We start from the raw sequence: 13,341 nt of genomic DNA, 5'->3' as shown, positions 1-13,341 counted from the left end.
GGCAAAATGTAAGACCTGAAACATTACGTGTGGAACATTTAACTTGAATAAACTGGCCTTTACAAATTGTTAGCCCCCTGTTCACTTACCTAAAGCCTTTAATCATTGAGGTAGGGGAGTGGAATATGGGGGAAAACATAAAACATGGCAGCTGGATTATGAAACTCAAATTCCCCTTCGACTGCTTTGCCCTTCACTCAGCTACGAGAATTCCGATTACCCAATTCCTATGGCTTTATTCAATTGGCAGCCACAATATTGTGTTCATACTTCAGGCATTGTATGAATGAGCAAATAGTTAACAAACACACACACACACACACACACAGGCACATACCAATCTTTTTGTTCTTCTTGTTATTGGTTTTATGGATAAAGCTATTGACTTGTGGTTATTCATTCAATCGACTTATGTCGGCATTTATTGAACGTTTTACATATTTTGCGGTTTTCATGGGAATTGCATTTATCACAAAACAAAGGAAGCACACACACACACACAAACATACGCACACTCACATACATACTACAGTAAGCGACGTGGACAATCGAACGAACGAGAGAATGGAACCTGAAGGCCGTTGGCGAATCACTTGTTAATCACTTGACCACTAGCTTAAAATTTTGTTCATACGGCAGAAAAAGGGGGGCACTGTGCCGGACCGTGCAGGCCTTAACGTGAGCCCCAGAACCAGGCGGGGCTCGGCTGCAAGAGAAGAAGCCAAAGAGAACAAAGAGGAACCCACTCGCCGACAATTAGTGCAACGAATCAAAGTTAACTCTCGATTCATTTCAAACATCATTTCAATAGAACTCTACTTCATCTTCACATGATATCGATTTTAAGTTGTCATTTATCGATGTCGATTAACGATTGCCAACACTTAATTTTGATTAGCTCCCCAATTGGCTGCCAAACCAAATCGCTGCTTAGGGCCTAATCAAATGTAAACAAGTCTATAAGCTTCCACACACTCACACACACACACACACACACACACACATACACATACACATGCATAAGACAGACATGGACATTAATTGAAATAAGCTTACCTGATCTTCTATTATCTTTATATGCAGAGAGGATGAAGGCTTTATTAAAGAGGAAGAAAGACCATTACCGGATAATGAGAAACAAAGAAAAGTCTGGCTGCTCTTCGAGTACCCAGAGAGCTCGCAAGCCGCCAGAGTTGTAGCCATAATTAGTGTATTTGTTATATTGCTATCAATTGTTATATTTTGTCTAGAAACATTACCCGAATTTAAGCATTACAAGGTGCGTACTTCTTCAAGGCCAAGACCAATCCAAGCTCAACTATATGTATATACATATATGTATATATGTACAAAGAGCTCTGATCTAAGTTGTTTAAATGCTTTTTTGTTTCTTTTCATTTGTAATTCTCCTTTTCAGGTGTTCAATACAACAACAAATGGCACAAAAATCGAGGAAGACGAGGTGCCTGACATCACAGATCCTTTCTTCCTTATAGAAACGTTATGTATTATTTGGTTTACATTTGAACTAACTGTCAGGTATGAGCATTAATACTTTATATTACAATATAAGCTTTAGTTTCTAAGTCTATGTTGGGAAACTTGAATCAGTTAGGATTTTAAGGCCCATCTGAACGCCAGGGGGCGCTGCAGCAGCTTTTGCCGCTCTATGAGCTTTTATGCAGAGCGCATAGTTAAACTCTTTAGGTTTATTTCGTTTCATATAACGCATTCGTAGTCCTCGTTCTAGATTCACCTTTTTTATTGCTAGTTCAAAGTATTCCAATTGAGCCGAAGGCTGCAAATCGCATTTGAATCGAACCCGCAATTGATTTGTTTAGAACGAGCTGAATCTTTCACCTTTCATCAGATGCGCTAACCGAATCAAACCAGTGCTTTTTTTAAAGTGGTTCAAATTAAAGAAGAAAAAACCAGTTTGAGGAGAATATAGCATAGCCATATTTGGTACAAGACATTTGGGGGCATGGTCAAAAATTTATATTTCATTATTAAAAATTCATGTATTTTGTTAAAATTGGGAAAATAATTAAATAATTCAAATCTGGGTTCAGGAATGTGTTAAACAAGTCTCTCTCTCTGGCAGATAGTTAGTTCGAGTGAACTTAATTTAAAAATCATTCAACAATGTTTTCTTAGAATCTGAAAAGATTTATGAAGAAATAAAGCAAGGAGTTATGAGATTAAAAAAATAAAAATAAACGAGATGTGTTTTTGCTGCCAAGTTCAGGGTTAAACTAGATTTAGAGTTAAAACTCGTCTTAAGACATAATTGGGTAAATATGAAACGATAAAAATCTTTAACTTTATAGCTGACAATAAAGGCCATAAACTCTAGCAGCCTTTGGGTATATATTTAGCTTTATTATTTATTATTTAATTACGCCTAGTTTGTAATAAATTTCATATAATTGATAGACCATGTTGATATATATATGCAATATTTGTACGTTTTCTTTTTTTGCTTTTTCCTTCTCACTGTATTACTCTTTAACTTACTCTATTTGTCTCTGGCTCAAATGTTCTCTCTCTCCCTCTCTCTCTCCCTTTCTCTCTCTCTCCCTCTCTCTCTCTTTCTCTCTCTCTCTCTCTCTATGTTTCTCCTTGTTTGTGTTTCTGTCATATCGCGTTGTTTTTATTTCTGTGTTGCGCCCGCGCAGGTTCCTCGCATGTCCGAACAAATTAAATTTCTGCAGGGATGTCATGAATGTTATCGACATAATCGCCATCATTCCGTACTTTATAACACTAGCGACTGTCGTTGCCGAAGAGGAGGATACGTTAAATCTTCCAAAAGCGCCAGTCAGTCCACAGGTATGAGATTTTTGTTTGGCCAAAACTACAATGCTAAATTACACTCACACATACACACACACACACACACACACACACACACGCACGCACGCACGCACGCACACACCTACTGCTACAAACATGTACATTGTATATGAACAAACAAATATTTATATTATTACTAATTTGTTTGACAAACAACAAAATTACCAAAAATTCTAAAACTCGTCGCGTTGTTTGTTTTTGTTTATATGAGTAAAACAATAAATTGCCTGCTTTTGCATTTATGATTTCTCTATTTAAAAACAAATTCTTCTTACATATATGGATGTGATCAAATCAGTAACAACAAACATTGAACATGTGCATATACATATATAGTATATATATATATGTATAATTATATATATATATATATAATCAGCTTATGATTTGATAGCAATGCTTCTGCCTACGTAATATATATACTTGATACTTACCTATAAAATGCCTATCTTAGTGCTCTTGTAATATCCGTATAACAGTACGAATTATTGTTGTATATTACTAACTACCTAAAACCAAAATCAACTATATGACACGAATCAAATGAAAACCAGCTGCACACAGTCTTACACACGCATACATAAACTGCAATATAAATATATACAGATAATCAACTATGCACATATATATTAATATATGATATATATGTATGTGCATATATTTGTACATGTGTATGTTTATATATACTACTCATACATATATAATATATTTATATATAAATACTCACACATAATGAAATACTTAACTGATTCTGTTGCATACATCGATCTACAAATCTATAAATAATTATAAATTTTTAGGACAAGTCATCGAATCAGGCTATGTCCTTGGCAATATTACGAGTGATACGATTAGTTCGAGTATTTCGAATATTTAAGTTATCTAGGCATTCGAAGGGTTTACAAATATTAGGACGAACTCTGAAAGCCTCAATGCGGGAATTAGGTTTACTTATATTTTTCTTATTTATAGGTAAGTTAACCACAAAGCGGCCAACAACCAATTACAAACAACAAACCAACCAACTAGCACACACAACACACACACACAACACACACACACAACACACACACACACACACACACCATGTTTTACACCTAACTATAAAACTGCTTACTTACATACAAGTAGGTACCAAACAATCTATCAATTTACTTTGATCTAACCAACGACCTTTACGACCAGCGACTTTTTAACCCTACTCGCAACACTTAACACAATTTCAACTCCTCAACTAAGCACAACACTCAGACAGACCTTACTTTTAGTCAGAACACAAGGTTTACAACAACAACAAAAAAGAACTTCTGCTTATAAAAAATACCAACAAAAATACCAACAAAAATACCAAAAAAAAAAAAAAAAGAAGTAATATTTTAAATATACATTATATAATTTAAGTACATAACAGCCAGCACATTTTTTAACTCCTCACCATTTGTTTACAACACCAAAATACCAACAAACACAAAAAAATACTAAAAAAAAAAACCAAACCCCTTAAAAGCGAATTACTCAATATATATACAACATATAGAAAATCGAGCGAATATATATATATATACTAAGCCAACTTATATGCTTTTTAACAATTTTCATTTATCAATTATCCAAATCAAAAACCCAGAGCTCAAGTTCATCTATTGAAGATCATCTTTGGAATGATCTTTTCTGTTGTTTTTTTATGGTCAGTTTTTGAGTAAATTTCACACAAAGTTAAAGTCAATTCAGCATATGCTTTATCTTACTTGGGATCCATATGATATATAATAAATATTATATCTATGATCCAAGTGCTATGATCCTTAACTCTGAAGTAAACATTACATTAAAATAATATACTCTACATCTACTTAGTTAATGCTAATTATTACCTAAACAATAACAGTATATTTTACGTATACATGAAAATACCATCAAGAATAAAACATGCCTATACAATATATACGATATATACGATAAATTAAACTAAACTAAACAAGAAACCAACTACTTAGTTACATAATACGCGTAGCTTATCTAGTTCAACCCGGATGCAGCATACACCTAGGCGCCCCTAGAGCGTAATACCCATACATATATACATGCATACATGTATATGTACCGAAATATGTATGTGTACTTATCCACTACGTATATATACAATATAATATTGTCGCCTACTAATTAGCTTAAGTAATACCTGCAAAATTTGCGACAGTTGATACAAATATACATACATTTTTTTGTTTTTTTTGGGTCCGGATCAGATTTAGTTATTCGATTAGAGTATTGGTATTAGTAAACGTAACAGTAAAATCGATATATACAATATATTTTCATATATAGAAATAAACATAACCTTTTTCATCGTCTTTTGGATAGAAAAATAAACCAATGTCAATGTACTCGAATTTTAGTCTATTACTCCTGATATACTTTGACAGTGTAAAAACGCAATTTTTATGGTTTTTATAAATGCCCACCCGCTAAAGTCGTTGGCAATTTTAAGGTTCATGCGTATTTTGTTGCAGTTCATTCAATCATTCCATCATTCATACGGTATTTTTTTTTATATTCAACTCCATTTATTAGTATTTTCTGCCTTGTTTTGATGCCTTCGTTCCATGTTCTCTTCTATGATTTTTTCTGCACAAACTGCGCATAATATGCCTTAAAATTGGCAAACTTCTTTGCGTTTAGTTGTCCAAGAAGAAGAAGTAAAAATACTAGCTAATACTAGTAAAAATACTAGATAGAGAAAAAAAAAACAAATGAGAGTTTTTGAAGAATGGATAGTAACAGAAAAAAAAAACAACTTATTTTAAACATATACTTACCTATATATACATATATATATAAATTTTGTATTGTTGTTCACGTTTTAACCGTAACCGTAACCGTATTCGTCACGTAACCGTAACCGTAACCGTAACCGTAACCGTACTCGTTATCGTAATCGTTATCGTATTTGTAAATGTAACTTCATCTACGCTGTTTTTGATGTCGTTTCTTTGGCTTTTAGTTTATAGTTTGTTGTTCTATCTGTTAACTTATTAACCTCTAACTATTAGGTATGTATATATACATATATATATGATATATGTATATATAGTGTACATCTATATATATATTCCACAAACTGTGTATATTAAAAGAACCAAATTGTACAAAATTCTCCAAGGAGGTTTCTCAGTTCGATTGCCTTGCGTTGAGTTGAGTTTAGTCTGTGTTTTTGTTTTCCTTTTTTTTTTTTGCTTAGTTTTTAGATTATTTTCATTGTTGTGTTGATTCTTATAGCTAACACCGAATCGCAGGTTAGTTAGTTAAGTACTAGCGCCTGCTATGTAGATCGGTTCCTATGTACCCATGCATCTATTATGATAACAAACAGCATACAAACTAAACTAGATTAGTATAACTTTACAGTGCTCATATATATACATATGTACTTTATATGAACTCTAGATCGCTTATGGATATATCTTCATCGATGCGGCCGTTGTACACAGAAGCATATTAAATACTTTTTTTTCCCCCATATGTTTCATATTTCGTATACCATTTGCCTTGCTGTAGTGTAGTATAAATATATATATAATATATCATATTATCTAAATTTTACAAATAACGTATGTATTTCGTATAGTACCAACTCTCAACTCAACTACTCAACTTGCTAGTTCCTGTTTATCTTTACAATAACAAACAAAAGAAATGAAGATAAACAACAAAAAATTACAAATATTTATGAAAAATACATAGCGTCAAATACTAGCTAGTTGCAACAATCTAGAAGCATTACTAACCTAACCTTAAAAAGGGAAATCAAATCGATTCATCGATAGATCGATAACTTCTCCTTTGCCTATTGCGCTGAATTGTAGTGTTGCACAAATGTTGAGCCACGCTCGGCCAAAGACTCGCCGCGATCTCAACATTTGTGCATTGGAACTTCGGTATTAAGCCGAAGACGTCGTTGTCGTTGTGAGCATTTCCCTTTATTTCGATTTGTAATATTTTGCGAACTATTTATGTTAAACACACTCACACACACACACACACTCATATATATACAATACACAAATTTTAACCAATTATGAACTCATAGATAACTTGATACAACTGACACACAGACATACTTACCTGCTATATAATGTGATTTACACCCAGTTTTTTAAGCGTTTTATTACTTGCAATATCTTTATGTAACACCTTTCTTATAGTTTCTGCACAGATTAATATAAAAGTAAAAAGAAATAAGATAAATAACCAAAATATACACAAAAAAAATCAATAATATTCAGATATTTTTGACAATCTTATAACGCATATTGTGAGAGTATTAAAACTCTTTTGAATAGCATCATATATGTTTATCTAAATGATATTATAGTCGATCACCCATTGCATACTGTGTACACTTAAATGAACAATATTTGGGGTTCCTTTCCTAAATTGCAAATCATTTTGAAGCGATCTTTTTTAAGGGTTGCCCCATGCAGATGAAACGTTCTTTGTAAAGCGCTCAGACCCAAGCAGAAAACTAACTGAAGAACTCTATCTCTCTCTCTCTCTCTCTCTCTCTCTCTATCACTCTCTCTCTCTCTTCTATACATAAATATATTTGTTTAGTTTTTTTTTGTTTGTGTCCAACTCATCCAATAAATATTTATGTCTATATATAATATGATATGAAATTGAAACTAATCTAACGCTGATCTCTGTTTGAAATTGCGCCCAGGCGTTGTACTTTTCTCATCGGCGGTTTATTTCGCGGAGGCTGGCAGCGAGAGTTCCTTTTTCAAGTCCATACCCGACGGATTCTGGTGGGCTGTGGTGACCATGACTACGGTGGGATATGGTGATATGAGGTACAACTTACATTACATCTACATCAATCCAATGATAACAAGCAAATATACAACAACAAAAAATACCAAAAATACCAAATACCAAAAAATACCAACAAAAAAATACCAAACTAGTTAATCGCAACTGCGCTGCCTAATTTGTGTATCAACTTAACTAACCAAGTTATTAACTGCTCCATGTAACATAGCGCTACGACTAATCTATCGGTCTCTCTCTCTCTCTCTCTCTCTCACTCTCACTCTCTCCCTCTGTCTCTCTCTGTCTGTAAATTTTCTCACTCACTTTCTCTGTCTCTCTCTATCTTTGTGTCTTATATGTTCATATACAAGTGCATTTATATTTGTGTACTGTTTCTGTCCAGCTCTAGCTATGTTTACTCCATCTTTTTGTGTATTTGTGCAAGGCTCTCTCTCGCTCTTTCTCTCTCCCGCTCTCTCTCTCTCTCTCTCTCTCTCTCTCTGTGTGTTTCTCCAATAGAGAGCATTAATTTTTATAGAGCGTGCTTGTGTTCATACTTCATCGACTATTTTATACATCTTTAAAAGTTTTATTTTTATTTTTCATTTTGTCAACTTTGTATAAACGAGTGTTTAAATTCCATAACGCTCCGCTCGGTTGTTCATGCCAATTCCATAACTCTGTTACATTCCAAATTCCATGCAACTAAAGAGCTCTCTCATGCAGATTATTTCAATTGAGTTTTGGAATAGTTGGGAATTTTGACAGACAGCAGAATATTATGATGTCCAAAAAATATGTATATAAATACTTTATTCTATGTGTCTTGAATATACCACTACTACTTTTTAGTATTTTTATGTGTATTTAAGCAAGTCAGCTAAGCTAATTCTGTATCTATAACCGTACTCTATATATAACTATCTATAAATGTATCTACTTGTATATGCTGTGCCTTGTATAGATCCCAATTAATGTGCTCTTCATCCTGTTTCTAGTTGTTGTTGCATCGACGTCCTTTGGTGTCGTGTGTTGTTGTTGTCATCCAGCCCCATTACCCGCTCTCTCTCGCTCTCGCTCTCACTCTCTCGCTCTTTCTCTGTCTCTCTTTCACTTTCTCTCCTGCTCTTTGTGTCCCTTTTTATCGCTGTCCTCGTCGTTTACCTGCCTCTACCTAACGTTTTCATTAACCATGCGCTATTTTCATTTATCATTTTACTATTTTCATTATATTTTCTATACTTTTCGTTTATTTTCTTCTTGAACTTGTTCTTTTGATCTTGTGTTATGTGAACTTTTTTGGCATGTCCTGCATTTCGGTTCTCTCGTTCTGCATTTCGTTTGTCTGATTCTGTTCTTGAGTTTCCAAATATCCCAAGCAGAATAATAAACCACTCACTAGTCGAATACCATACATAAACAATAGAAAATTATAAAAAAAAAAAAGAAACAAAAAAGAAGATCTACTCATCACTTGGAATTCTCGCCATCGTCATCGTCATCGTCGTCGTCGTCGTCGTCGTTCTCATTCTCGTCCTCGTCGTTGAGCTTTATGACTACGATATCACCATATTTCTCGGTCCAGGGCTTAGCACACCAGAAACCGATTTCATTTAATTGCCATTTCCAGCGGCCAGGCACCGCCCACTATTGGATTGGCCTGCCCACTCGTTTTTTTCTGCTTGGGAATGCCGCGGCTCAGTTTCGCATTGTCACAAGATTGCGAATTGAATACGAAAACTATTCTTAGTAGGATTATCCAGCTGAAAAGCGTGCTACACAATGCTGTGCAGCTTAATGGTGGAAGGGGGGAAACATTAGTTGTGCTTCCCACAAAAAAAAAGGAAACGCTGCAATGACTGTTAACGCCATTAGATTCCGGTTCCGGTCCCCATGCCGGTTCCAGTTCCAGTTCCAGTTGCACACTTTGTTCCGTTTTGTCCGCAATTGAGATTTTCAGTCAACACATTGTATAGCACGTTCTACAGAACAAACACCGCACACACACACACACCAACACACACACCAACACACACACCAACACACACACCATCACACACTCACACAGCCACACACATAGAGAGTATTACCTGCCGGACCGTTCATACGTATCCAGCCTGAGACTTTCCTACAGACAAGGACTTGCCGGACGCCAAGCCGAATCGGCACCCAAAGCTAAATTACAAAACTCTTTTTTATTTCAAATGTTTTTTGATTTACAAAAAAAAAAAAAAACTTAATAATACTTGAAAAAACTATATATATTATGTAAAAGTAAGAAAAAAAAAAAAATATTTAAAAAAAAAAAAAAAGAACTCCTATGTTTATGAAATAATCGAGTCGGAACCAATGCAAAGCAATTTCTCCCATCAATTTTTTTAGGCGTCGTACTCTTCTCATCAGCGGTTTATTTTGCGGAAGCTGGAAGCGAAAATTCCTTCTTCAAGTCCATACCCGATGCATTTTGGTGGGCAGTCGTTACCATGACCACCGTTGGATATGGTGACATGACGTATGCAAATCTATACAATTACAATTCTAACTTTTCTGATTACGATTCTGTTTATGTTACTATGATTATGATTATGTTATCGTTTCTGAGTTTTATGTTCGTTATTCTAAGTTTTTGGTTCGTTTACTGTGCGGTGCTAATTGCGCTCAGGTGTTGTCATTTATTGATCAACTCTTTCGCCAAGTATTTTTTAGTTACTTCTTCTTATCACATACTAACCAAAGTTCGCAATACTCGTTTGATCCGAAAACAAAAACCGAAAAAGAACTTCATTTTATTTGCTTTATGCGTACAAGTTTTGATTTGCAAATTTATCACGTACTTTCGTTTCGTTTCATTTCATATCGTTTCATTTCGTTTCATTTCGTTTCGTTCCGTACCGTACCTCGGTTGGCTAAAACACCAAGGCAATTTTTTCTTTTTGATATTTTTTGTCAGATCTTTACACTTATTTAACTGCCAATCTATCTAACTGTCTAACTTATATCTTTTGTTGCCACTGTGTTCTGTTACCGTTCCGTTCCATTGCGTACCGTTCTGTTCTGTTCTGGTTCCGTTAACCGACAACCTTAGGCAAATGCAACATTTGCAGTTGCCCCCAAACGGGTTGGTGACGCAAATTTGCCTTTGCCTAAAGTGAACGCATTTGAACAAAAATGCTTAGAAAAGCTCTATAAATTTAAACAGTTTTTCTATTCATTATCAATGTAACGTTGTGTCGCTGTTTAGTTCACATAAAACCCAACAAAGAAACAAGTTAAAGTCCAACTCCAGTAACACCCGCTCACCCATACACACACACACACACACACTCATACAGCTACATCATGCATTATTACACTGTATTTTCGGTACAGTGTTTACTTATCGATAACTTAACTCGATATTTTCATCAACTCTACACTCAGACGCACCCACACACACATTTATACACTGCATTAGGAAGTAATTGTACTATTTAGAGTTGCGTATTTAGTGCAGCATGCCACGCCCCTGAGGCAACTAAAGTTGCTGGGACGTGGCTTTAGCTAATATCGATACCGATACCGATAACACATTTTGCGCAATTTTCTTAGCTCTGCTCTTATCGAACGCATGCTGCATGTGCCAGATATACCGAATACCCCATGCAATACAGCAGACCAACAGACACAGGCACACACACACACATACACACACACACACACATGCGCGTTAAGTTATTCAACAGCGACCGTACCTAATACCCAAGTCGTCAAGTCCTAATCCAACGCCTTCAACTATGCCCAACAATCAGCTCCTGCACCGCATCAGCAACCGCTACCCGCCACTTGCTCCCGCCACTTGCTCCCGCCCTCGCCCTCGCCTTCGCCCATGCTCCACCCAAGCCCTGTGTTGCGCCTAACTTTGAGTAGTTCTGTCACAAAGAAATTTCGTTACACACACACACAAACACACAACTTTCTGCTGTCCTCTCCCTCTCTCTCTCTCTCTGTCACTCTCTTGCACTCTTTCTTTCTCTCTCTCTCTCTCTCTCTCTGTCTCTCTAACTCTTCGCACTCGCCTTGAAACGCTGTGCACCTGTGTTACTCACTCGCACACTATGCAACACTCGTTCGAATGTCTGCATATGTATATAAATACACACATACGCGCGCACACACACCCACACCACACACACACACACACACACAGCAACTATGCCGTCTTAGCAAATATATATATATATACTAACATACTTATAAAGCAAAAAAAAAAATGGAAATAGAGAACCTTACCCCAAAGCCAAAGCAAAAAAAAAAAAAAAAAAAAACAGAAAATATACAAAGAAAAAGAAGAAACCACAAAAACCACTCGTAACGCTACTCGTTTTAAGTGTTGTGCCTAATTTCGAGTACTCTTTGCTAAACTATTATTTCGTTTTACTGTTTCTACTGCTATTGCCTATAATCAAATATGCTCGTACTTGTATACGTACATATTCTATAATGCAATCACTGATATACAAAAAAAATATTATATATATATTAAAAAAAAAAAAAAAGAACTATCTCAAACATAACCTAAGAATTTAAATTGAAAACAAAACGATAGTTTTACTTTACATTTCTTATATATTTGTATTTTCATTTTATTTATCGTTCGTTCGATAACATCGCTCGCATCATCCAAAACAAACAAACAAACAAAAATCCAAAAATATAAAATCTATTTATACATATATATAAATATATATATCTCTATATATATCTATACCTCAAATCAATTTAATTACAACCAAACAAAAAAAAAAAAAACGTTAAAAAACCCAACTATCTAAAAAAAAAAAACGATCGCATTAAAAATCCATAACAAAAATATCTCTCGCAAATTCAATTCAATACCAAAAAAAAAAAAAACGCCACAAAAAAATACCGTTAAAAATATGGAAATAAACGAAAATTGGAATCGGAAACGCATTGAAATTCGTTTGACACACGATATGCAATATTGAAATATGAAACAAAATGAAATTGAAACGAAATTGATATCGATAAACGATAATTAAACAAAATACAGACCCGTCGGCGTTTGGGGCAAAATTGTGGGATCATTATGTGCGATTGCTGGTGTACTAACAATCGCACTGCCCGTACCGGTTATCGTCAGTAATTTCAATTACTTCTATCACCGCGAAACGGATCAGGAGGAGATGCAGAGCCAAAACTTTAATCATGTTACTAGTTGTCCATATTTGCCAGGTACATTAGGTAAGTTGAAATGTGCACTGTGCCTCGTTATCTTCCACTCTACTCGCATCACAATCACATTCGACTGGACGATTGCAAAGTAAAGCCACATACATATACACACACACACTTACACACATACACAAACACATCTATATTCCAACCACCTGTCACGCACTCGTACATTACACACACATACACACAAACACACACACACAGTCGCCTGCATATCTACTGTTAAACAGAACCCAGTTTGAATAAAAATAGAAACATTTACGAAGAAAGAAACGAAACGTAGGCATTATATAAAAACGCTTGATGCGACGGCGTTGCCGTACTGGCCGCATGCCGCACACCGCACACCAATCTGGCAGCGCTGGCCGTATTGCAAAACGTACGCATCATCGCACGCCGTGTTGCCAAATGTGAACGCCAGCCAGTTGTCTATCGATA

General features: G+C 35.3%; 1 protein-coding gene across 15 annotated transcripts in view; it reads left to right on the top strand.

Moving 5' to 3' along the window:
* shaker (Potassium voltage-gated channel protein Shaker) overlaps positions 1-13,341 on the top strand; it is a 175,296-nt gene that overhangs the window by 142,711 nt on the left and 19,244 nt on the right. For 9 of the 15 annotated variants that reach the window (XM_064698837.1, XM_064698841.1, XM_064698842.1 and 6 more), the window contains 6 exons: positions 1,084-1,279; positions 1,418-1,539; positions 2,679-2,832; positions 3,657-3,828; positions 10,051-10,180; positions 12,719-12,909. In XM_064698837.1, coding sequence (XP_064554907.1) covers positions 1,084-1,279; positions 1,418-1,539; positions 2,679-2,832; positions 3,657-3,828; positions 10,051-10,180; positions 12,719-12,909 — 965 coding nt within the window. Of the gene's footprint in view, positions 1-1,083; positions 1,280-1,417; positions 1,540-2,678; positions 2,839-3,656; positions 3,829-7,579; positions 7,710-10,050; positions 10,181-12,718; positions 12,910-13,341 lie in introns of those variants that run through there. The other 6 variants (XR_010438215.1, XM_064698843.1, XM_064698844.1 and 3 more) reach the window with 3 other exon arrangements.

The sequence above is a fragment of the Drosophila montana genome, unplaced genomic scaffold, assembly GCF_035044405.1.
Source record: "Drosophila montana isolate Dmon_TW-CO22-7 unplaced genomic scaffold, ASM3504440v1 contig_786_1, whole genome shotgun sequence".
In the NCBI taxonomy this organism is placed as follows: domain Eukaryota; kingdom Metazoa; phylum Arthropoda; class Insecta; order Diptera; family Drosophilidae; genus Drosophila; species Drosophila montana.
Note: the sequence above shows the minus strand (reverse complement) of the source record. Positions and strands in the feature narration are given on the sequence as shown.